Here is a 26341-nt window from a genome sequence, read left to right as displayed (position 1 = left end):
ATAACTATAGCTCCGCCCTTATCGCCGTTTTTTATTGTGATATTTTTATTACTTTTTAGAGTAGATATAGCCTCCCATTCCCCTTTAGTTAGATTTTGTTGTTTAGTATATGGCTGTAACTTTGCTTTCTTTACTAAACTAGCAACGTCCTGTTGGACAAACTTAACAAAAGTTTCAATACCAGAATTACTTGTGGGGGGTATAAATGAGGACTTTTTATGTAAATTCAATGTTTTCAAATTAAAGCAATCATTCTGCATTACTTCTTCATTTATTACATTTTGATCACACAAATTAGCCATATTACTCCCACCATATAATGCTTTCAACCTTAATGTCCTGAAAATTTTTATAGAGATCTTTATCAATCTCAAAATCATCATGATCTTTAACAGGGCAAAACGACAGTCCTTTCATCAAGAGACTAAGTTCGTTCTCTGTGAGGTTCCAAATCATAGACCACATCCCCATACATAGAAGAGGGGGTAATAGGGAATTAAAGTTAAAGCAAAAAGAAGTATGGTGGATTAAACGTTTGAATACCTTACACCCTTATGGTCTGAATAGGGATTATGATTTGTATTTGTTTTTATGAAACTTTTTTTCTTTTTAAATATGTTATGTGTTCTGGTGCCACAAGGGGGCTCTTAGGTAAGGAAAATAGGAATACCTGGACAGGTATGAGTTAAACCAATTAACTTACAGCACTAGACCCTGATTGGCTCAGATATCCTTTTTAAATGTTTGTTCATTTGTCTTTTAACTATGCATGAATAAGGACCATGTAGGTCCGAAACGTCGCATTTTTATGGTTGTTGTACCTTAATAAAAGAATTTTTCACCTTTAAAGAAGCAAGACTGTCCTGTGGTGCTGTTACACTTTGTATATATGGACTGTATCTTTTGGAGTGTGGCTGATACTCCACAGTGACGGGCACACAGACTGGAAGCCATTACTGAAATTTATGGTGCTGGGCTCTAACTATCTATGAGAGAGAGAGAGAGAGAGAGAGAGAGAGAGAGAGAGAGAGAGAGAGAGAGAGAGAGAGAGAGAGAGAGAGAGAGAGAGAGAGAGAGAGAGAGAGAGAGAGAGAGAGAGAGAGAGAGAGAGAGAGAGAGAGAGAGAGAGAGAGAGAGAGAGAGAGAGAGAGAGAGAGAGAGAGAGAGAGAGAGAGAGAGAGAGAGAGAGAGAGAGAGAGAGAGAGAGAGAGAGAGAGAGAGAGAGAGAGAGAGAGAGAGAGAGAAGAGAGAGAGAGAGAGAGAGAGAGAGAGAGAGAGAGAGAGAGAGAGAGAGAGAGAGAGAGAGAGAGAGAGAGAGAGAGAGAGAGAGAGAGAGAGAGAGAGAGAGAGAGAGAGAGAGAGAGAGAGAGAGAGAGAGAGAGAGAGAGAGAGAGAGAGAGAGAGAGAGAGAGAGAGAGAGAGAGAGAGAGAGAGAGAGAGAGAGAGAGAGAGAGAGAGAGAGAGAGAGAGAGAGAGAGAGAGAGAGAGAGAGAGAGAGAGAGAGAGAGAGAGAGAGAGAGAGAGAGAGAGAGAGAGAGAGAGAGAGAGAGAGAGAGAGAGAGAGAGAGAGAGAGAGAGAGAGAGAGAGAGAGAGAGAGAGAGAGAGAGAGAGAGAGAGAGAGAGAGAGAGAGAGAGAGAGAGAGAGAGAGAGAGAGAGAGAGAGAGAGAGAGAGAGAGAGAGAGAGAGAGAGAGAGAGAGAGAGAGAGAGAGAGAGAGAGAGAGAGAGAGAGAGAGAGAGAGAGAGAGAGAGAGAGAGAGAGAGAGAGAGAGAGAGAGAGAGAGAGAGAGAGAGAGAGAGAGAGAGAGAGAGAGAGAGAGAGAGAGAGAGAGAGAGACTGAGAGAGAGACTGAGAGAGAGACTGAGAGAGAGACTGAGAGAGAGACTGAGACTGAGAGAGAGACTGAGAGAGACTGAGAGAGAGACTGAGACTGTCTGTCTGTCTGTCTGTCTTTGCTTGGCCGTATATTTGTATCCTTCTCCTCTTAGAGTATGGAATTTATATCCTGATGGAGACTTGTTACCGTTTTCTCCCCAAATTCCAGCAGATTATGCAAGAAGAACAACCAAAAAAGAATACATAGTGTAAAACTGTTTAATAGCAAAAATTTAAATAAAGACAGACAAATGGCCACTCACATTAAACATCCTCAAACATATGAGGCATGTATAAAACACTCAAGGATAGTCTGTGGATCAACAACTCTGTTGGTGGAAAGCTGCACGTGCTGATTCTCAGTGAGAAGAGAGCGTTTTCCCAAGTACCAGATCAGTAATCAGTGATTTACACAAACAAATTAGTTCTTTTCCAAACTAGCAAATACAATAATGTATTGCAAATGTATAGAAATAAATACAAAGTCCTCCAAATGGAGTATAAAATTGTCCCTTACCCGTTTCAAAGGATATCTTCTTCCTTCTTCTTCAGAGGGTTTTTCATTAAGTCACGCGTCATTATTTCAATACCCCATTGATGTTTGCCTCTTGCTTTTTTTTCTATCAGAGGGCTATGCTATTTGCATGTTTTCCCATTCCTGAAACTGTCATATAAGGAAATAGATAATTTTGCTTTATATGTTGTTTTTTCTTTTACATTTTGCAAGATGTCTCAATCTGATCTTGCCTCAGAAGTTTCTGCTGGAACATTGCTTCCTGACATCGGTTCTACCAAAGCTAAGTGCATTTGTTGTAAAATTCTAGAAATTTTTTCGCAGAATGTCATTTAAACTTAGTTGTCATGATAAACTTTTACATGCAGATAGTGTATCCATCAGTAATAGTACATTGCCAGTTGCAGTTCCTTCAACTTCTAATGTGCATGATATACCTGTAAATTTTAAAGAATTTGTTTCTGATTCTATTCTGAAAGCTTTGTCTGCATTTCCACCTTCTAATAAACGTAAAAAGGTCTTTTAAAACTTCTCATTTAGTTGATGAAATTTCAAATGACCAACAACATAATAATTTATCCTCTTCTGATGAGGATCTATCTGATACAGAAGATCCTTCCTCAGAAATTGACACTGACAAATCTACTTATTTATTTAAAATAGAGTACATGCGTTCTTTATTAAAAGAAGTGTTAATTACTTTGGATATTGAGGTAACCAATCCTCTTGACGTTCAGTCTAATAAACTTTTAAATGCTGTTTTTAAACCTCCTGTGGTTTCTCCAGGGGTTTTTCCTATTCCTGAGTCTATTTCTGATATGATTTCTAAGGAATGCAATAAGCCAGATACTTCTTTTATTCCTTCTTCAAGGTTTAAAAATTGTATCCTTTACCAGCAAAATCTATAGAGTTTTGGGAAAAAATCCCCAAAGTTGATGGGGCTATTTCTACTCTTGCTAAACGTACCACTATTCCTATGGAAGATAGTACTTCCTTTAAGGATCCTTTAGATAGGAAGCTTGAATCTTATCTTCTTCTTCAGAGGGTTTTTCATTAAGTCACGCGTCATTATTTCAATACCCCATTGATGTTTGCCTCTTGCTTTTTTTTCTATCAGAGGGCTATGCTATTTGCATGTTTTCCCATTCCTGAAACTGTCATATAAGGAAATAGATAATTTTGCTTTATATGTTGTTTTTTCTTTTACATTTTGCAAGATGTCTCAATCTGATCCTGCCTCAGAAGTTTCTGCTGGAACATTGCTGCCTGACATCGGTTCTACCAAAGCTAAGTGCATTTGTTGTAAAATTGTAGAAATTTTTTCGCAGAATGTCATTTGTAATAGTTGTCATGATAAACTTTTACATGCAGATAGTGTATCCATCAGTAATAGTACATTGCCAGTTGCAGTTCCTTCAACTTCTAATGTGCATGATATACCTGTAAATTTTAAAGAATTTGTTTCTGATTCTATTCTGAAAGCTTTGTCTTCATTTCCACCTTCTAATAAACGTAAAAAGGTCTTTTAAAACTTCTCATTTAGTTGATGAAATTTCAAATGACCAACAACATAATAATTTATCCTCTTCTGATGAGGATCTATCTGATACAGAAGATCCTTCCTCAGAAATTGACACTGACAAATCTACTTATTTAAAATAGAGTACATGCGTTCTTTATTAAAAGAAGTGTTAATTACTTTGGATATTGAGGTAACCAGTCCTCTTGATGTTCAGTCTAATAAACTTTTAAATGCTGTTTTTAAACCTCCTGTGGTTTCTCCAGGGGTTTTTCCTATTCCTGAGGCTATTTCTGATATGATTTCTAAGGAATGCAATAAGCCAGATACTTCTTTTATTCCTTCTTCAAGGTTTAAAAATTGTATCCTTTACCAGCAAAATCTATAGAGTTTTGGGAAAAAATCCCCAAAGTTGATGGGGCTATTTCTACTCTTGCTAAACGTACCACTATTCCTATGGAAGATAGTACTTCCTTTAAGGATCCTTTAGATAGGAAGCTTGAATCTTATCTAAGGAAGGCCTATTTATATTCAGGTCATCTTCTCAGACCTGCAATTTCTTTGGCTGATGTTACGGCTGCATCAACTTTCTGGTTGGAGAATTTAGCGCAACAGGATTTGGATTCTGACTTATCTAGCATTATTCGCTTACTGCAATATGCTAATAATTTTATTTGTGATGCTATTTTTTATATCATTAAAATTGATGTTAGATCCATGTCTTTAGCTATATTAGCTAGAAGAGCTTTGTGGCTTAAATCTTGGAATGCTGATATGACATCTAAATCTAGATTACTTTCTCTTTCTTTCCAAGGTAATAATTTATTTGGTTCTCAGTTGGATTCTATTATTTCAACTGTCACTGGGGGAAAGGGAGTTTTTTGCCTCAGGATAAAAAACCTAAGGGTAAATCTAAGGCTTCTAACCGTTTTCATTCCTTTTGTCAGAATAAGGAACAAAAACTCAATCCTCCGCCCAAGGAATCTGCTTCCAATTGGAAGTCTTCCTCAAATTGGAATAAATCCAAGCCATTTAGGAAACCAAAGTCAGCCCCTAAGTTTGCATGAAGGTGCGGCCCTCATTCCAGCTCAGCTGGTAGGGGGCAGATTAAGGTTTTTCAAGGATATTTGGATAAAATCTGTCCAAAATCAATGGATTCAGAGCATTGTCTCTCAAGGGTATCGAATAGGATTCAGAGTAAGACCTCCTGTGAGAAGATTTTTTTTCTCTCACGTATCCCAGCAAATCCATTAAAAGCTCAGGCTTTCCTGAAGTGTGTTTCAGACCTGGAGTCTTCAGGGGTAATCATGCCAGTTCCTCTTCTGGAACAAGGTTTGGGGTTTTATTCAAATCTATTCATTGTCCCAAAGAAGGAAAATTTATTCAGACCAGTTCTGGATCTGAAAATTTTGAATCGTTATGTAAGAGTACCAACTTTCAAGATGGTGACTATAAGGACTATTCTGCCTTTTGTTCAGCGAGGACATTATATGTCCACAATAGACTTGCAGGATGCATATCTTCATATTCCGATTCATCCAGAACATTATCAGTTCCTGAGATTCTCTTTTCTAGACAAGCATTACCAATTTGTTGCTCTTCCATTTGGCCTAGCAACAGTTCCAAGAATCTTTTCAAAGGTTCTGTGTGCCCTACTCTCTGTAATCAGAGAACAGGGTATTGCGGTGTTTCCTTATTTGGACGATATCTTGGTACTAGCTCAGTATTTACGTACTGCAGAATCTCACACAAATCAACTAGTGTTGTTTCCTCGGAAACATGGTTGGAGGATCAATTTACCAAAACGTTTCTTGATTCCTCAGACAAGGGTCACCTTTTTAGGCTTCCAGATAGATTCAGTGTCCATGACTCTGTCTCTAACAGACAAGAGACGTTTAAAATTGGTTGCAGCCTGCCGGCACCTTCAGTCTCAGTCATTCCTTTCAGTGGCTATGTGCATGGAAGTTTTAGGTCTCATGACTGTAGCATCGGACGCGACCCCCTTTGCTCGTTTTCATGAGACCTCTACAGCTTTGTATGCTGAATCAATGGTGCAGGGATTATACAAAGATATCACAATTAATATCCTTAAATCCCAATGTACGACACTCTCTGACATGGTGGATACATCACCATTGTTTAGTTCAAGGGGCTTCTTTTGTTCGGCCAACCTGGACTGTGATCATGACAGATGCGAGTCTTTCAGGTTGGGGAGCTGTTTGGGGATCTCTAACAGCACAAGGGGTTTGGAAATCTCAAGAGGCTAGATTACCAATAAATATTTTAGAACTCTGTGCAATTCTCAGAGCTCTTCAGTTTTGGCCTCTGTTAAAGAGAGAACCGTTCATTTGTTTTCAGACAGACAATATCACAACAGTGGCATATGTCAATCATCAGGGTGGGACTCACAGTCCCCAAGCTATGAAAGAAGTATCTCGGATACTTGCTTGGGCGGAATCCAGCTCCTGTCTAATCTCTGCGGTGCATATCCCAGGTGTAGACAATTGGGAAGCGGATTATCTCAGCCGCCAGACTTTACATCCAGTGGAGTGGTCTCTCCATCCAGATGTTTTTTCTCAGATTGTTCAGATGTGGGGTCTTCCAGAGATAGATCTCATGGCCTCTCATCTAAACAAGAAACTTCCCAAATACCTGTCCAGGTCCAGGGATGTTCAGGCGGAAGCAGTGGATGCGCTGACACTTCCTTGGTGTTATCATCCTGCTTACATTTTCCCGCCTCTAGTTCTCCTTCCAAGAGTGATCTCCAAAATCATCATGGAACAATCATTTGTGTTGCTGGTGGCGCCAGCATGGCCACACAGGTTTTGGTATGCGGATCTGGTTCGGATGTCCAGTTGCCCGCCTTGGCCACTTCTGTTACGGCCAGACCTACTATCTCAAGGTCCGTTTTTCCATCAGGATCTCAAATCATTAAATTTGAAGGTATGGAAATTGAATGCTTAGTACTAAGTCATAGAGGTTTCTCTGACTCAGTGATTAATACTATGTTACAAGCTCATAAATCTGTCTCTAGAAAGATTTATTATAGAGTTTGGAAGACTTACATTTCATGGTGTTCTTCTCATAAATTCTCCTGGCATTCTTTTAGAATTCCTAGAATTTTACATTTTCTTCAGGATGGTTTGGATAAGGGTTTGTCTGCAAGTTCCTTGAAAGGACAAATCTCCGCTCTTTCTGTTTTATTTCACAGAAAGATTGCTATTCTTCCTGATATACACTGTTTTGTACAGGCTTTAGTTCGTATTAAGCCTGTCATTTCTCCTCCTTGGAGTCTTAATTTGGTTCTGAAGGCTTTACAGGCTCCTCCATTTGAACCTATGCATTCTTTGGACATTAAACTACTTTCTTGGAAAGTGTTGTTCCTTTTGGCCATCTCTTCTGCTAGAAGAGTTTCTGAGCTATCTGCTCTTTCTTGTGAGTCTCCTTTTCTGATTTTTCATCAAGATAAGGCAGTTTTGCAGACTTCTTTTCAATTTTTACATAAGGTTGTGAATTCTAACAACATTTATAGAGAAGTTGTTGTCTCTTCCTTGTGTCCTAATCCTAATAATTCTTTGGAAAGATCCTTACATTCTTTGGATGTGGTAAGAGCTTTGAAATATTATGTGGAAGCTACTAAAGATTTCAGGAAGACTTCCAGTCTATTTGTTTTATTTTCTGGTCCTAGGAAAGGTCAGAAGGCTTTTGCTATTTCCTTAGCTTCTTGGTTGAAACTTTTGATTCATCAAGCTTATTTGGAGTCGGGTCAGGCCCTGCCTCAGAGGATTACAGCTCATTCTACTAGATCAGTCTCCACTTCGTGGGCTTTTAAGAATGAAGCTTCAGTTGATCAGATTTGGAAAGCGGCAACTTGGTCCTCTTTGCATACATTTATTAAATTCTACCATTTTGATGTATTTGCTTCTTCTGAAGCAGTTTTTGGTAGAAAAGTTCTTCAGGCAGCTGTTTCAGTTTGATTCTTCTGCTTTTGATTTAAGTTTTTTTCTTTCAATTATGAAAATAAACTTATTTTTTTGGGTTGTGGATTAATTTTTTTCAGCGGAAAATTGCTGTTTTTATTTTATTCCCTCCCTCTCTAGTGACTCTTGAGTGGAGATCCACATCTTGGGTATTGCTATCCCATACGTCACTAGCTCATGGACTCTTGCCAATTACATGAAAGAAAACATAATTTATGTAAGAACTTACCTGATAAATTAATTTCTTTCATATTGGCCTGAGTCCATGAGGCCCACACCTTTTTTATGGTGTTATGATTTTTTGTATAAAGCACAATTATTTCCAAATTTCCTTTATTGATGCTTTTTACTCCTTTCTTTATCACCCCACTACTTGGCTATTTGTTAAACTGAATTGTGAGTGTGGTGAGGGGTGTATTTATAGGCATTTTGAGGTTTGGGAAACTTTGCCCCTCCTGGTAGGATTGTATATCCCATACGTCACTAGCTCATGGACTCTTGCCAATATGAAAGAAATGAATTTATCAGGTAAGTTCTTACATAAATTATGTTTTATATATATATATATATATATATATATATATATATATATATATATATATATATAAATATTTTTTTAAAAATGTACACGAGGAGAATACGTCATGGGCTTTATGCAACAGATTACGGTTTTATCTTTTATTTTTTTATTTGTCTTCTCCATTGATTTCTATGTAGAAATACGTGAACACGCACGCGATTTGGCTTTTTGGATTATGCGGGTTAATGCGTGCGCCAGATAAGTTATTTTGCAACTTGTAATACCTGTGCAACCTCAAATGCGAAAAAACCATAACACGCGTGGTGTTTACGCAACTACGAAAAACAGATTTGCCGCGCAGCTTGTAGTCTTGCCCTGATTTGGGACAGATGTTAAGATGCATAAGCTAATAGTAATGTCACATAGAAGCTTACTGAAAGTTTAATTTCCTTTTATGTGGTGATATTACTTGATGATAAGAACTAATATGCCTACTGTAAATTCCTTTAGTTAAAGTATTTGTTTCATTATATTGAGAAATAGTACATTATAGAAGGAGTTACTTTAAAACCACTGTACATTTTCATAACAAAATGGTGTTCAGAACTAATTACTGTACTGCTACCAAATTCAGCCTTTATCCAGTAGACATGTTACACACAGATGTAAAGATTTTGTTTCTTCCAGTGGGAGTAGATAAAGTAACAGAAAATTAACTGGCAGCTCATATCATTTCTGATTTATGTTTTAAAGGGACAGTAAAGACAAAATGAAAACATTCAAGATACATTCAAGATACAGCATATCATTTTAAACAACTTTCCAATTTACTTCTAATATCAAATTTGCTTTGTTCTCTTGGTGTCCTTTGTTGAAGAGTAAATATAGGAAGGCTGATAGAAGCTTAGAAGTGTACGCATGTCTTTAGTAGTATCTATAGCAGCAGTATCTGCAACATTATATAATAATGCTGCCAGATGGCTAAAAACACATGCATGCACCTGAGCTCACCTAGGATTTCTCTTTAAAGGGACATTGTACACTAGATTTTTCTTTGCATATTTTTTTTGTATTTGATCCATTATATAGCCCATCTGGGAGTGTTTTTGTAACAATGTATAGTTTCAGGCTCCTAACCAAGCCCTACAGTGCCAGATGTATACGCGCGTTTACAGACTCCTGCTAGCTCCTGTTAATGTTATGTGTCTTTTCATATGCAGGGGAGGGGGGAGTGTCTGCACTTTTTGTTTACCCAGCCCCTTTCAGTGGGTGTCCCAGCCTAACCTCATTAACAGAGCTAAACTAGGAGCTTCTAAGTAAGTTTTTAAATGGTTTTATACTGGATTTTTAGATCAGTATCTGTGCATATTATTCTTTATAGTAGTGTCTATTACATGAAAATTGGTGTACACTGTCCCTTTAACAAAGGATACCAAGCACTAAGCAAAACTGATAATAGAAGTAAAATGGAACGTTGCTGAAAATGTCACGCTCTATCCAGTTCATATAACTTTAATATTTTCTTTACTGTCCCGTTAATGTTTTTACTTCTTATACATTGTTATCCTTGTTACTGTTCATACAGTAAAAGCCTCACAAATTTCTTACACAACCTTTTTGTTAAACGCATAAAGATCACAAGAGGTTGAAAGCAAATGAAATGCAAACAGTTCTTGTGAAGTGGAACCATAATTAGAAAATTAAAAATAAACTTTGCTGGGGTTTTTCTTTGTGCAAATATTTTCAGTTGTCTGTAATAACATTGCAATCAGATTGGAAGAGCATTTTTATAATCATAATTCAAACATAAACATATTCTTTAGACACGAGGGAACAATAGAGATGTAAGTTGGTATATTTACATAACCCCTGTGAGCACACAATGCATTTTTATTTTATAGACTGTGATAAAATTACAATTTATAGAATGAATAATAAAAAAATAAATGCATAGAGAGGTCTCTATTTAAATCAGTGAATTGTTTTATTATGTACACAACATTATGAACATGATTTTATCCTTTGATGTTTTCCATTTACATACATTTAGATTTTTTTTTTTTTTTTAGAAACAGTGATAGAACAACACGTTGTGCAGTATGTGCATGTGATTTGTGGCCCAGCAACAGCAGGTGGGCTTCACACCACCTCCTGTTGCTGGGCCACATATCACACCATCATATCAGCCTAGCAACAGCAGGGATGCCTACACACCATTCTAGCAACAGCAGGGGGCCTAAACACCACTCTAGCAACAACAGCGGGGCTACGCACCACCCTAGCAACAGCAGGGGGCCTACTCACAAGCCTAACAACAGCAGGGGGGCCTACACACCACCCTAGCAACAGCAGGGGGGGGCTACAACCCACCCTAGCAACAGCAGGGGGGACTACACACCACCCTAGCAATAGTAGGTGGCCTACGCACCACCCTAGCAACAGCAGGGGTCCTACACACTTCCCTAGCAACAATAGGGGCGCCTATACAGAACCTTAGCAATAGCAGGGGGACCTACATAGGCTTACCAGACATCCCAGTTTGACTGGGATTGTCCCTGTTTGGAGGCACTGTCCCAGTGTCCCATCCGATTGTTCATTCTTTCCCTGGCGTAGGGTTGCCACCCAGCCGCTGCCGGAATGAGTAAAATACCAGTAATGCAAAATCTGTTTTTTTTTAAAAAAATACTAACTGTGCGCAGTTTGCGCCAGTCCTTGCCAGTGACGTGACTGACATCATTTCTTTGGGCTGTGTGTCCATGCTGTCTCCTGTCTGCCTCTGATGCATCTGTGCTGCAAGACTTGCTGGTAAGGATATCTTGCTGAGGTTACAAATGTTGCTAGCAATGTAACTGTGGTATCTACACTTGCCCACCCGTCTTGACCGCGCGGCTGGCAGAGTAGTTTGCTTTCGCCGCGCTTAACTACCCATGTTCCCTATGGTACATCAAACTTCCCTCTATTGTGTTGATTGTACCCGTGCATCTGTAAATGCGTTACTACTTTTAGTAACAGGGGTGGGGACCGTAAATAATATACAGACGACAGTTATCACTCTAGTTCAGTAACTTGCGCAGTGTTGCTCAAAGTTTTGAAGTTCTAAACTCTAAGATACCTACATGTGAAATAAACGTCCACTTTATTCATAAAGTGAAAAATTATATACTGTCATCATTGTGGGTATTTGTGCTGCAGCCCGTTATGTCACATTGTTTTAGTTTGCCTCCCTGTTCTCATTTTCATGTCTTGAAGGGATCGGTTTGTTTGACCTGTGTATCTGTAAAGGTTTGCCCATTTGCACATGCATTGTGTTTGTTTTTTGGAACATATCAAAGGCATGTTTAACAAGTTGGGATGTATTTATCTCTAACTGGAAAATTAGTTCCGGTCGGTAATTGCCACACCCCTTGACCATGCCCTATTGACCATGCCCCTGACCACACCCCACTGGCACCGCGCCTGGTGGTCCCAGTTTTACCTCTAAAAATGATGGTAAACATAGACCTACACACTTCCCCAGCAATAGCAGGGGGACTACACACCACCCTAGCAACAGCAGGAGGGCTTAAACACCACCCTAGCAAAAGCAGGAGGGCTTAAACACCACCCTAGCAATAGCAGGAGGACTTAATCACCACCCTAGCAATAGCAGGAGGACTTAAACACCACCCTAGCAAAAGCAGGAGGGCTTAAACACCACCCTAGCAATAGCAGGAGGACTTAATCACCACCCTAGCAATAGCAGGAGGACTTAAACACCACCCTAGCAACAGCAGGAGGACGTAAACACCACCCTAGCAACAGCAGGAGGACTTAAACACCACCCTAGCAATAGCAGGGGGACTACACACCACCCTAGCAACAGCAGGAAGACTTAAACACCACCCTAGCAACAGCAGGAGGACTTAAACACCACCCTAGCAATAGCAGGAGGGCTTAAACACCACCCTAGCAAAAGCAGGAGGGCTTAAACACCACCCTAGCAATAGCCGGGGGCCTATACAGCACCCTCTCAACAGCAGTGTAAAACAAAATTTGACTTGAGTGTCCCTTTAATGATGAGTTTAGATTGTTTTGTGGCATGATTGATGCTTTAGCTTTTTTACCCATTTAAGGTGTTGATAAAGGTATGAGACACCTCAGAACTGTCATTCCACAAGATCCAGTACTTTTCCATTAATGGACTGCTGGAAGCCCCCCTTCTAAACGTCATTCCCCAAGGTTCACTTGGGGTCGATGCCAGAGGACCAGCCAAGCGTCCCGCTAAGTGTGACAAGCGTAAGAGCAGCAAGAACAATGCAGGGAAAGAGAATCAAGCACCAAGAGGGAAGTTATGCGCTCTGCCGATCCTCTGGCATCGACCCGAAGTGAACCTTGGGGGATGACGTTTACCCCCCAGGCGGAGACAAAAAATAGTGGATATGCGTGAATTTCTTCACCCATGGATACTTGGTTAATGGGTCCATTAACAGACCAAAGCTCTATAGCACCATCTGCTGGCATTCAGTTATTATGAAACTCTGGGATAACATACATCATAATAGTAGTAAGGAATCCATAACTTCTGCTAACCACAAAATCTTATTGGAACAAGCACTTCCATAAATAATGTAAGTAAACATTATATGAAGTGTCAGGTTTGTTGTCTCTGTATTTTGTAACAGCTGCCATATTGCTAATATTTATATAGCTTTGTCTGTGTATTATCTACATGACAGCAAGGGTCTGTGCCACAGTACAGCTATAAATCATTATTGCGATTAGTCAGATTATCATCTGTACTCCTACTTTACCAATATGTAGTTACATTTGCTGGATGCAATTTAGTAACTGCCTCATCTATTCATATTACATAAACAACTTCTGCAATGTATAGGACAACTATATTTACTTTACATAGCCAGAGTGTCAGCTAAAGCTGTCAGCTTTACACACAAGTGTGTTTGCACTTAGCAAGATCACATTCCTTTTGTAAATTTTACAACTTTTGGTAACAACAAAAATATGCAGCATCTTACAACTGTTAAAGTATCTAGATCTATCTGCTGTAGACCGAAACATTTCGATAAAGTATAAATGAGAAAGAGTGCAACAATATTAAAGTTGTATGTTAAGAAACTACAGTTAAAAATGATATACAGGTACGAAACCAAAGCCTGAATTCCGAAATCCAGACTGTTTTATTAGCAAGTCATAATCTTCTCTGCCTGCATCTTTGGTTTGTTTGTTTTTTTGTGTTCTAAAATACAAATGCTAGTCTATATTTACTAAAAGGGACAGTCTACACCTTAGTCTTCTTAAAGTCTTGTCTTAGAATAAGCTGCAAATAGTCTCCTGCAACCTTTCTATATCATGCAGCAGTAACAGTAAAAAAAATATTTTAAAATGAATATTGTTTCTTGCCAGTTGGTAGTGGCTGCCAAGTTCCACCCACTAATGACATCACTATCTGGGCTGCATCTAAGCACTTTGCTGAATAGCATTGACAGTCTGTTGAATCCAACTAGTGAGTCTTTTGTTATTTGTGCGCTTTTTAAAATTCTTGCTAAGACTTTAAAATGACGAAGGTGTAGACTGTCCCTTTAAAACAGATTACAGTACTGTACTATCTTTCTATAAAACTACCTTTAGGTTGAAAGTTTAAACTGTATAATAACAGCTAAATATTGTCTAAATGACATAAGATATTGTTGTTTACACTTGGTCCTATCCCTTCTCCAAGCTGTCCCATTTTACAGATTCAAATGTACAAATATTCCAAAATACAAATCTTTTTCTTTCTCGAGCAGTTTGTATAAAGGGTTTTGTACTAAAACTGAAGTTACTCCTTAGTTCCCAGGTTATTTTATAGAAATAATTCACTGAAGCTAGAGGAAGCTGCATTAATCTTAATGAATCAACTCCAAGCATAGCACAGTAATTGGAAAGTTGTGCCTTACTGAGTGCTTTGATTCCTTAGTGAATCTAGTGTCTGATTAACAGTAATACGTTTATAGGTAGGCAACTGTTTCAGATAATGTAGAGAAATGTGATGCTTTTCTCCTAAACCTAACAGTGAAGTAGTGTGTTGGCATGTGGTTTGTTTTTCAACAGGTGTAGTATAATCTTTCGCTCTCTCGCTAACTTTTTACTTACAACTTGTAATCCATACGCTAATCCAGCTGTGCTAATTTTTTCCGTGGCTGTTCCCTGCTTTCACTCATCACCGCCTTTTGCCAGGGGCATTAAACAATAAATACTTTTAACAAGCATAATTGAAGCTAGCCCCCCCCTTCCTGTAGTCATGGGTGCTGTCATATTGAAATTTAGGTATCACTGCATTCCATCCTAGGTTCCAATATGAAGAAACCCATAATTAGATGAAAGTGCATGAAAATTATTCAGTGTTTAGCGTCCCTTTAATAATATAAGTAAACTGGATATTGTTTTTTAAATTGTACATTCTGGGGGGTAGTTATCAAGCCGTCAACCTCAAATACGCTGGAATTCCGCAGCGTATTTGTGGCAAGGCTGATACGCCTTAGTTATCAAAGGCTCGAGACCGGCAAAAGTAGAATTTTGTGACGTAAGCTTCGATCCGCCGGACTCAGTCCGACACAGATCGATTCTTACGTCACTCCAGATGTTCCGCACACAAGTGCGGCACAGTCTCACTACTTTTGATAGTTATCAAATGACTAGCAGGTACGCTCGGCACTTTTACGGCCCAGCGTACCTGGTTTTCAATCCGCCGCCCCTGGAGGCGGCGGATCCCATAGGAATCAATGGGAGTCTGACCATAGCGAAAGTACAAGTTCGCTGCTGCCAGACATCCCATTGATTTCTATGGGAGCTATCTGCACCTAACACCCTAACATGTACCCCGAGTCTAAACACCCTTAATCTGTCCCCCCTACACCGCCGCAACTAAATAAAGTTATTACCCCCTAAACCGCCGCTCCCGGAGCCCACCGCAAGCTACTCTATACATATTAACCCCTAAACCGCCGCTCCCGGAGCCCACCGCAACTATAATAAATGTATTAACCCCTAAACCGCCGCTCCCTGAACCCGCCGCAACCTATATTAAATGTATTAACCCCTATCCTGCCCCCCCTACACCGTCGCCACCTATAATAAATGTATTAACCCCTAATCTGCCCCCCCCTACACCGTCGCCACCTATAATAAATTTATTAACCCCTATCCTGCCCCCCACTACGCCGCCGCCACTGTAATAAAATTATTAACCCCTAAACCTAAGTCTAACCCAACCCTAACGCCCCCCTAACTTAAATATTAATTAAATAAATCTAAATAATATTTTTATTATTAACTAAATGAATCCTATTTAAAACTAAATACTTACCTTTAAAATAAACCCTAATATAGCTACAATATAAATAATAATTATATTCTAGCTATCTTAGGATTTATTTTTATTTTACAGGCAACTTTCAATTTATTTTAACTAGGTACAGTAGCTATTAAATAGTTATTAACTATTTAATAGCTTACCTAGCTAAAATAAACTGAAATTTACCTGTAAAATAAATCCTAACCTAAGTTATAATTACACCTAACACTACACTATACTTTAATAAATTATTCCTATTTAAAACTAAATACTTACCTGTAAAATAAACCCTAATATAGCTACAATATAAATAATAATTATATTGGAGCTATCTTAGGATTTATATTTATTTTACAGGTAACTTTGTATTTATTTTAGCTAGTTAGAATAGTTATTAAATAGTTATTAACTATTTAATAACTACCTAGCTAAAAGAAATACAAAATTACCTGTAAAATAAATCCTAACCTAAGTTACAATTAAACCTAATACTACACTATCATTAAATTAATTAAATAAACTACCTACAAATAACTACAATTAAATACAATTACATAAACTAACTAAAGTACAAAAAATAAAAAAAGCTAAGTTACAAAAAATAAAAAAATAAGTTACAAACATTTTACAAATATTACAACAATTTTAAGCTACTTACACCTAATCTAAGCCCCCTAATAAAATAACAAACCCCCCCAAAATAAAAAAATGCCCTACCCTATTCTAAATTAAATAAAGTTCAAAGCTCTTTTACCTTACCAGCCCTTAAAAGGGCCTTTTGTGGGGGCATGCCCCAAAGTTCAGCTCTTTTGCCTGTAAAAGAAAATTACAACCCCCCCAACATTAAAACCCACCACCCACATACCCCTAATCTAACCCAAACCCCCCTTAAAATAACCTAACACTAATCCCCTGAAGATCATCCTACCTTTAGTTGTCTTCACTCAGCCGAGCCACCGATGGAACTGAAGAGGACATCCGGACCTGCAGAAGTTATCCTCCAAGGGGCGCTGAAGAAATCTTCCATCCGATGAAGTGATTCTCCAAGCGGCGCTGAAGAAATCTTCCATCCGGGCGAGGTCATCTTCCAAGAGGCGCTGAAGAAGTCTTCTATCCGGGCGAGGTCATCGTCGAAGCCGGGTCTTGAATGTTCATCCCGCCGACACGGAACATCCTCCTTTCCCGACGAACTACCGACGAATGAAGGCTCCTTTAAGGGACGTCATCCAAGATGGCGTCCCTTCAATTCCGATTAGCTGATAGGATTCTATCAGCCAATCGGAATTAAGGTAGGAAAAATCTGATTGGCTGATGGAATCAGCCAATCAGATTCAAGTTCAATCCGATTGGCTGATCCAATCAGCCAATCAGATTGAGCTCGCATTCTATTGGCTGTTTTACACTATCCTTAAGCACAGGTGGTAAACGCTTTGGAGTCAGTAACGTTAGACATATGAACCAACAGGATTTTGGGGTAGATTTATCAAGTGTTGAGCAGACGCTGTCGGCATTTAACATTGCACAAGCATTTCTAGTGAAATGCTTGTGCAATGCCGTCCTCTGCGGATTCGGTGTCAATCATCCCGATCGTATCTAATCGGAATTATTGCAATCCGCCACTTCAGAGGTGGTGGATTAGTTAAGGAGGATCGTTCTTAAAACCGCTGCTTTTTAACTTATGTTTCTGGCAAGCCGGAAAACATCGGGCGGAAACAGCTGCATCCGCTACTTAATAAATCTCCCCCATTGACCATCATATAAGCTGCTGTATCCAAACATTGCAAAATTCTCTCTCCCAACTCTTCTCTCTCTCTCTCTAAATGAATTTTTCTCTCTCTGCTCTCTTTTGTCTGTCTCTTCTCTCTCTCTCTGAGTGAAGTTTTCTCTCTCTGCTCTCTTCTGTCTGTCTCTTCTCTCTCTCTGAGTGAAGTTTTCTCTCTCTGCTCTCTTCTGTCTGTCTCTTCTCTCTCTCTGAGTGAAGTTTTCTCTCTCTGCTCTCTTCTGTCTGTCTCTTCTCTCTCTCTGAGTGAAGTTTTCTCTCTCTGCTCTCTTCTGTCTGTCTCTTCTCTCTCTCTGAGTGAAGTTTTCTCTCTCTGCTCTCTTCTGTCTGTCTCTTCTCTCTCTCTGAGTGAAGTTTTCTCTCTCTGCTCTCTTCTGTCTGTCTCTTCTCTCTCTCTGAGTGAAGTTTTCTCTCCACTCTCTCCTCTCTGTCTCTTCTCTCTCCTTTCTCTGAGTGAATTTTTCTCTCTCCTCTCTGTCTCTTCTCTCTCTCTCTGAGAGTGATGTTCTCCTTCTCCTCTCTGTCTCTTCTCTCTCCTCTCCCTCTCTGAGAGTAATTTTTTTCTCTCTCCTCTCTGGGACCGATTTATCATTGTCTGTCCGACATGATACGCTGTATCGTATCATGTCCGACAGACATCGCTGAATGCCGACAGCATACGCTGTCCGCATTTATCATTGCACATGAAGTTCTGGTGAACTGCTTGTGCAATGCCACCCCATGCAGATTCGTGGCCAATCGGCCCCTAGAAGGGGGTAATCAATCAGCCCGATTGTATAGGATCGGGCGTATTGCAGACCGCAGCCTCAGAGGCAGTGGACAAGTTATGGAGCGGAAGACTTAAGACCGCAGCTTCATAACTGCTGTTTCCGGCGAGCCTGAAGGCTCATGCCGAAAGAGGATAATTTGGCCCTTCTGTCTCTTCTCTCTCTGTGAGTGATTTTTCCTCTCTCCTCACTGTCTCTTCTCTCTCTCTCTTTCTCTCTGAGAGTGATTTTTTTTCTCTCCTCTCTGTCTCTTCTCTCTGACTCTTTCTCTCTGTGAGTGATTTTTCCTCTCTCCTCACTGTCTCTTCTCTCTCACTCTTTCTCTCTCCTCACTGTCTCTTCTCTCTCACTCTTTCTCTCTGATAGTGATTTTTCCTCTCTCCTCACTGTCTCTTCTCTCTCACTCTTTCTCTCTGAGAGTGATTTTTCCTCTCTCCTCACTGTCTCTTCTCTCTCACTCTTTCTCTCTGAGAGTGATTTTTCCTCTCTCCTCACTGTCTCTTCTCTCTCACTCTTTCTCTCTGAGAGTGATTTTTCCTCTCTCCTCACTGTCTCTTCTCTCTCACTCTTTCTCTCTGAGAGTGATTTTTCCTCTCTCCGCACTGTCTCTTCTCTCTCACTCTTTCTCTCTGAGAGTGATTTTTCCTCTCTCCTCACTGTCTCTTCTCTCTCACTCTTTCTCTCTGAGAGTGATTTTTCCTCTCTCCTCACTGTCTCTTCTCTCTCACTCTTTCTCTCTGTGAGTGATTTTTCCTCTCTCCTCACTGTCTCTTCTCTCTCACTCTTTCTCTCTGTGAGTGATTTTTCCTCTCTCCTCACTGTCTCTTCTCTCTCACTCTTTCTCTCTCCTCACTGTCTCTTCTCTCTCACTCTTTCTCTCTGATAGTGATTTTTCCTCTCTCCTCACTGTCTCTTCTCTCTCACTCTTTCTCTCTGAGAGTGATTTTTCCTCTCTCCTCACTGTCTCTTCTCTCTCACTCTTTCTCTCTCCTCACTGTCTCTTCTCTCTCACTCTTTCTCTCTGAGAGTGATTTTTCCTCTTTCCTCACTGTCTCTTCTCTCTCACTCTTTCTCTCTGAGAGTGATTTTTCCTCTCTCCTCACTGTCTCTTCTCACTCACTCTTTCTCTCTCCTCACTGTCTCTTCTCTCTCACTCTTTCTCTCTGAGAGTGATTTTTCCTCTTTCCTCACTGTCTCTTCTCTCTCACTCTTTCTCTCTGAGAGTGATTTTTCCTCTTTCCTCACTGTCTCTTCTCTCTCACTCTTTCTCTCTGAGAGTGATTTTTCCTCTCTCGTCACTGTCTCTTCTCTCTCTCTCTTTCTCTCTGAGAGTGATTTTTTTTCTCTCCTCTCTGTCTCCTCTCTCTCTCTCTCTCTGAGAATTAATTTTGTGTGAAACCCAGTGAGTGCCGGCCTATTCTGCAATGCCAGAACCCTGCTGGAAGATTTGAAGAGAGAGAGTACGTAACGCTTCTTTGTTGAATTTTAAATATTTTTATATATAAACTTTTTTGGTCTGTGTTCTGCAACTTAACCATGTTTCAAAATCACAAGAATCTTAGGAATGATCACCATACACTTCTTTTATTTAAACATCAGTTTAATTACAGGAATGTTAAAGTACAAAAATAAAAAAATCTGATGTGTTAGTGCATTTTATCATTGCACGATTGCTTGTATATAATTGTAGTTAAAGTCAACTCCACATCAGCAATGCACTACAAGGAGCTAGCTGAACATAAGTGGTGAGCCTATGACAAGATGCATATGTGTGTAGCCAGCCACCAATCACCAGTAATGTAATACTCCTGAGCCTACCTCTGTATACTTTTCAACAAAATCTGCATGCCTTATCTGAACCATGAAAGTTGAATTTTTACCTTCACGTCCCTTTAAGCTACCCCACGTATTTTGTAATAGACCATTTATTTTGTGTAGCCCCTTTACAAATTCCTTCTTTTGATTTTGTTTAAAAAAAAAAAAATGCTCTTTTTCATGTATATAAATACGAAAAAATGTTTTCTTTACTTTAGGAAAAATATTGTCCCTTCCGTCAGTTTAGAGATTTATGATACAGCCCTTCCTTTCCAAGCAGACAAGATCTCAAATTCTTTTCGCTGGGTGTGATTTTATCGATTTACAAAGATAATCCTATCATTACGCATTTTTCACTAAATGTTTGTTTTTATATTTGCTGCCTGACACTCTTGATACGTAGTTGAGATTAACATTTTTTTTAACTCTTTCTCTGCTGTAACAAACTATTTTTCTGTTTGCAGCTCATGTGCTCATCAGTGCAAAAGGCCTTATTTGAGGAGGAAGACAGAGTTAAGAAACTTCAGCAGAAGGTAGCTTTGTTGGAAAAGCGCAACAATCAGCTGCGGGACCGTGTTAAAAAAGTGAAGAAGTCCTTGCGACAAACGCGAAAGAACACGCGGCACGTGGAAATGCTGAACAGGAAGTTGAACGAAAAGTTGTCTTCAGCAGCAAGACAAACGGAGCACGTGAACACTTATAAGAAAGAAAATTCTCACTCTGCTTACCGTAAAGTATAACAGAACAAGAATACAGAGACTGTTTACAAGTGGCGTAAAAACCAGTGTTATCGCAGGGGTTGCTGGGCAGCTCCAGTTTACTAAAGGAACACGGAAGGAACACAAAATATATATTGATGCAGCACATATAGAGTAATTTTCAGGAAAAATATAAAGCTTGATGTGGCCTTTCTTGGTACTACATAGTCATGATGTGTCCTCTGCCAGATCTCACATTTAAATGAACTCAGTACTCAAAAATGTTTTATTGTCGATATGAAAGTGCAGAAAGAAGAACGTATCATCTAGCCATTAAGCATGGGTAAAAATGACCTATTAACCAATAAGCATTGCTAGGAAGGAAATACACAACTAAGTGCTAGATTACGAGTGGAGCGGTAGTTTACAGACAAAGGCCTCTAGTTATCAAGGTCTGACGGACCTGATCCGACAGTGCGGATCAGATCCGACAGACCTCGCTGAATACGACGAGCAATACGCTCGCCATTTTCATCATTGCACAAGCAGCTCACAAGAGGCCGCCAGCAGGGGGGTGTCAATCAACCCGATCGTACTCGATCGGGTAGATTTCCGGCGATGTCTGTCCGCCTGCTCAGAGCAGGCGGACAGGTTATGGGGCAACGGTCTTTGTGACCGCTGCTTCATAACTGCTGTTTCTGGCGAGTCTGTAGGCTCGCCAGAAACACGTGGCATCAAGCTCCATTCGGAGGCTTTTCACGCGCGTCTGGTAGTGGGCGCACAAAAGCTGAAGTCATGCGCAAAGAGACACAATAAACCCCTTTATGCTCCTGCACAACAGAACTCGTAATCTAGACCTAATATTGCTGTATCTGTTTCCCTTTAAGTTTAAACTGATTTTTCTTCACATTTTTCAGTGGTAAAAAAATAATTTTAACATGTTTAAAAGCTGTTCCTTCATGTGAGTGATAGAAAATTCTTAAGTACTATGTTCAATTAAAGGGATATGAAAATAAAAAAATATGTCATGATTCAGATAGGGCGTATTATTTTTTTTAAAAAGTTTCCAATTTACTTCTTTAATTAATTTGGCATCATTCTCATGATATTCTTAGAAGAGCATATGTAAGTAGTATGGAGGACCGCTGCCATCTAGTACTCTTGCAAATTTATAACATTGTTAAAAACATTCTTGCAAAATAGCTGCCAAATAGTGCGTCACACACATACACTCTCCTGAGCGTTCCTTCCTGCTTTTCAACAAAAGATACAAAGAGAACTATGTAAATGTGATAATTGAAGAAAATTTGAAACTTTTAAAAATGATAAGCTCTATCTGAATCATGAAAGAAAAAAAAACATTTGGGTTTCATGTCTCTTCCTCTTGATGATTTTTCAGCTAATCAAATAAAACAATGTGCAAGTAGATAGCCAAAAAATGTTCAGTTCGTCTAAAATTTTCATACCAAATATTCGGGGGAAATTAGTTTACCTGAATATTTTTTGTCTGCACTATTCGTTAATTCATTTTGTTTAAAACTAAGCAAATACTGAATTTTAGTTAAAGGGACAGTCTACACAAAAATTGTTATTGTTTAAAAAGATAGATAATGTCTTTACTACACATTCCCCAGCTTTGCACAACCAACATTGTTATATTAATATACTTTATAACATTTAAACCTCTACATTTCTGACTGTTTCAAAGGCTCTATTGACAGCCTCTTAATCACATGCTTTTTTATTTGCTTTTCACAACAGGAGACTGCTAGTTCATGTGGGCCATATAGATAACAATGTGGTCACGCCTGAGGAGTTATTTAAGATTTAGCACAACACAGTACTAATGCAAGTCAATAGATAATAAATAAAATGTCATGTGATCAGGGGATTGTCAGAAGATGCATAGATACAAGGTAATCACAGAGATAAAAAGTATATTAACCCCTTAACGACCAAGAACGTGCCGGGTACGTCTTACAAAAACTGCTAGTTAATTACCAAGGATGTACCCTGCACGTCATCATTTTTTTTTAAGCGCTGGAAGCGATCGTGATCGCTTCCAGCCACTTTCAGGGTATTGCAGGGATGCCTCAATATTGAGAACATCGTACAATACCCTTTTTAAGCAAACCTATGCAGAGAGGGCTATTAAGTGCTGGGCTGCTGGAGCCTGTGTAAAAGAAGGAGGGAGGGAGATGGAGGGGGGAAATAACGCATTAAGTATTGGGAAAGGGATCTGGGAGGGGGGCAGCTACACTACAGAAAATTAGGGTATATGTATTAAAAAAAAGCCTTATTTTGACCAAACTGGGTACTGGCAGACAGCTGCCAGTACCCAAGATGGCAGCAAATAGGTAGAGAGGGGGGTTAAAGAGCTCTTTGTGGGGGATCAGGGAGGCTGGGGGTTAAGGGGGGATCCAACACTGCAGTATTATATATATATATATATATATATATATATATATATATATATATATATATATATATATATATATATATATATATATATATATATATGAAGAAAAGAAAAAAAAAAGCCTTTTATTTTAGTACTGGCAGACTTTCTGCCAGTACTTAAGATGGCGATGACAATTGTGAGGTGGGGGAGGGAAGAGAGCTGTTTGAGAGGGGTCAGGGAGGAATCAGGGGATGGGATGTGTCAGGTGGGAGGCTGATCTCTACACAAAAGCTAAAATTAACCATACAAGCTACCTAATTAACCCCTTCACTGCTGGGCATAATACAAGTGTGGTGCGCAGCGGCATTAAGCGGCCTTCTAATTACCAAAAAGTAATGCCAAAGCCAAATGTCTGCTATTTCTGAACAAAGGGGATCCCAGAGAAGCATTTACAACCATTTGTAAATAATTTCAGTGAGAAACCTAAAGTTAGTGAAAAAGTTAATGATTTTTTTTATTTGATCGCATTTGGCGGTGAAATGGTGGCATGAAATTTACCAAAATGGGCCTAGATCAATACTTTGGGTTGTCTACTAAAAATATATATATACATCTGAAGGGTTATATTAAGGGATTCCTGACAGATATCAGTGTTACAATGTAACTATTGCTAATTTTGAAAAAGAAAATGCCCTATAACTTGCAAAAAAAAGCAAAGAACATGTAAACATTGGGTATTTCTAAACTCAGGACAAAATTTAGAACCTATTTAGCATGAGTGCTTTTTAGTGGTTGTAGATTTGTAACAGATTTTGGGGGTCAAAGTTAAAAAAAAGTGTGTTTTTTTCCATTTTTTCATCATATTTTATATTTTTTTTTATGGTAAATGATATGATATGATGAAAATAATGGTATCTTTAGAAAGTCCATTTAATGGCGAGAAAAACGGTATATAATATGTGTGTGTGGGTACCGTGCAGTAAATTAGTAAGAGGAAAATTACAGCAGCTAAACACAAATACCGCAGAAATTCCCTGTTCCTTAACGGTAAGAAAATTAAAAAATGGTCTGGTCACTAAGGAGTTACTATAACTGTGTTGGTTATGCAAAACTGGGGAATGGGTAATAAAGAGATTATCTATCTTTTAAAACAATACAAATTCTATTGTAGACTGTCCCTTTAAGCATTTCAATTTTGTTTTCGTTAAAATGTATGTAAATCTTCTAAACTACAGGACAAAGGGTCACCTGTAGCTAGAATACCTCCATTTACACGCTCTGGAGAGCGATAACCCAAACCTCTTCTTGCAAGAGCCCCGGCCGATCTAACAGCAGACTTAACGCTCTCGGTACCCAGGACCTGTACTATTTCTATGAGCAAGTCTTACACAGAGACCATAATACGTTAATCTACTATTTTGTTTTCTGCTGAAGAATGTTAACAGAGATACAAACTATAAATTTGATCTGGAAGCAGGTGATGACTGCCTGATTGTAATAATTGTGCATTAAGTGTGTGTGTTTTCCTAGGTCAGTATTCTAATTGTAACTGTATTTACATTATTGTATGCTTATGGTCACTTCCATGGCTCTTAAAGGGATATGAAACTCAAAATATTTCTTTCATGATTGATAGATTATACCTTTTTAAACAACTTTCCAATTTTGCTTAATTATCTTGGTATCATTTATTGAAGAAGCAGCAATGCATGCCTGGAAGCTCGCTTAACACATTTGTAATCTAATTAAAATGGGCATACAAGTCACCAATAAGCTTCTAGCTCCAAGCTCCTGAGCCTATCATCGAGATATGCTTTTTAACAAAGGATGCCAAGAGAATGATGCATATTAGGTAATAGAAGTAAATTGGAAAGTTGTTTAAAATTGTATGCTCTATCTGAACCATGAAACAAAAAGTTTGGGTTTCGTGTCCCTTTAATGTCCCTTTAAGCTTTTATAGCTAATATGCAGCTTTGTTTACCGTCTGTCACAGAGTGACAGGCAAACATATTCAGATTTGCTCAAATACAGAATCTACAGCAGTGACGTGCAGTGACGTCAGAGGCTGGTGAGGCAGTGGCTAGTATAGGCCTTCATTCTTTAGATATCCTTTGTTGAAGAAATAGCAATGCACATGGGTGAGCCAATCACATGAGGTATCTATGTGCAGCCATCAATCAGCAGCTACTGAGCATATTTAGATATGATTTTCAACAAAGGACATCAAAAGAATGAAGAAAATTAGATATTAGACGTAAATTGCATATGGGTTTCATATCCCTTTAAATGGTGTCTTGGAAAACTGGTCAACTTAGTAAACATCTGATTTTAGTCTAAAAGGATTGTAACAGAAACTCTTGCCAGATAACACAATGCTTGCTCTGATTATGCGATCTAGAAATCCATGCCCATTAAAATATGTTTAAAACATACTTTTTACTTTAATGCTGCAAATTATGCTTATAGATTCCTTCATTACATAAGGGATGAGAGAGTCAGAGGGGGAGGAAGAGAGAGAAAGAGACCATGGGGAGAACAACACATAAGGAGAGAGATGGATAAATAGATAGAGAGACACACACACACACACACACAAGGGGGGGGGGGACATCTGCATTTTAAAGTAATAAAACAGCAGAGCTACAGAGAGCTCAGAAAATGAGTCTATAATTTAGTGTGAAGTACAGAGGCAAGCTGCTAAGTTAGTGGGTGTAAAGTTTGAGTAAACAAAATACAAAAACGACCCTGCTGTAAAAGAGTAAAAAAACACTAAACCACATTCATTAAATTATCATTTTCACTAACAGAATCCCTTTCAGTAAAATCTTACTTTAATAAGATGTGGCTGAAACACTGCTCTCTGTGCCTCTTTTCCTGCTCTGTAAGGATTCAGGAAGTGACAGTGGCACATTCCACTGCACTTAGAGGGGAAGAACAGAACTCTCTTTTTCACTTTAGCAAAGCTAGCAGGTTCACAGGACAGCAACAAAATATATGAAAGTTGTTTTTTTCCGTTTTTGTTTTGTTTTATATGATTTAACATCCAGCCCCAACCCTAAGTTCCACTTACTAATGCCTCTCGCTGGATTGGTTCAGCCCAAATAGGACTGCCTCAAATAAGCAGTTAATGGGCAATGC

The 26341-nt window shown here is 39.0% G+C and overlaps 1 protein-coding gene across 1 annotated transcript in view; it reads left to right on the top strand.

The window, feature by feature from the left end:
• The window catches only part of CCDC3 (coiled-coil domain containing 3), a 142691-nt gene extending 120450 nt beyond the window's left edge, over positions 1 to 22241 (top strand). The window contains exon 3 of the mRNA XM_053716476.1: positions 20569 to 22241. Within this exon, the coding sequence (XP_053572451.1) occupies positions 20569 to 20844 (276 nt within the window). The 3' untranslated portion in view covers positions 20845 to 22241. The remainder of the gene's footprint in view (positions 1 to 20568) is intronic.
• The last annotated feature ends 4100 nt before the right edge of the window (positions 22242 to 26341 follow it).

Source organism: Bombina bombina, chromosome 6, assembly GCF_027579735.1.
Source record: "Bombina bombina isolate aBomBom1 chromosome 6, aBomBom1.pri, whole genome shotgun sequence".
NCBI lineage: Eukaryota > Metazoa > Chordata > Amphibia > Anura > Bombinatoridae > Bombina > Bombina bombina.
This window is presented reverse-complemented; position numbering and strand designations above follow the sequence as displayed.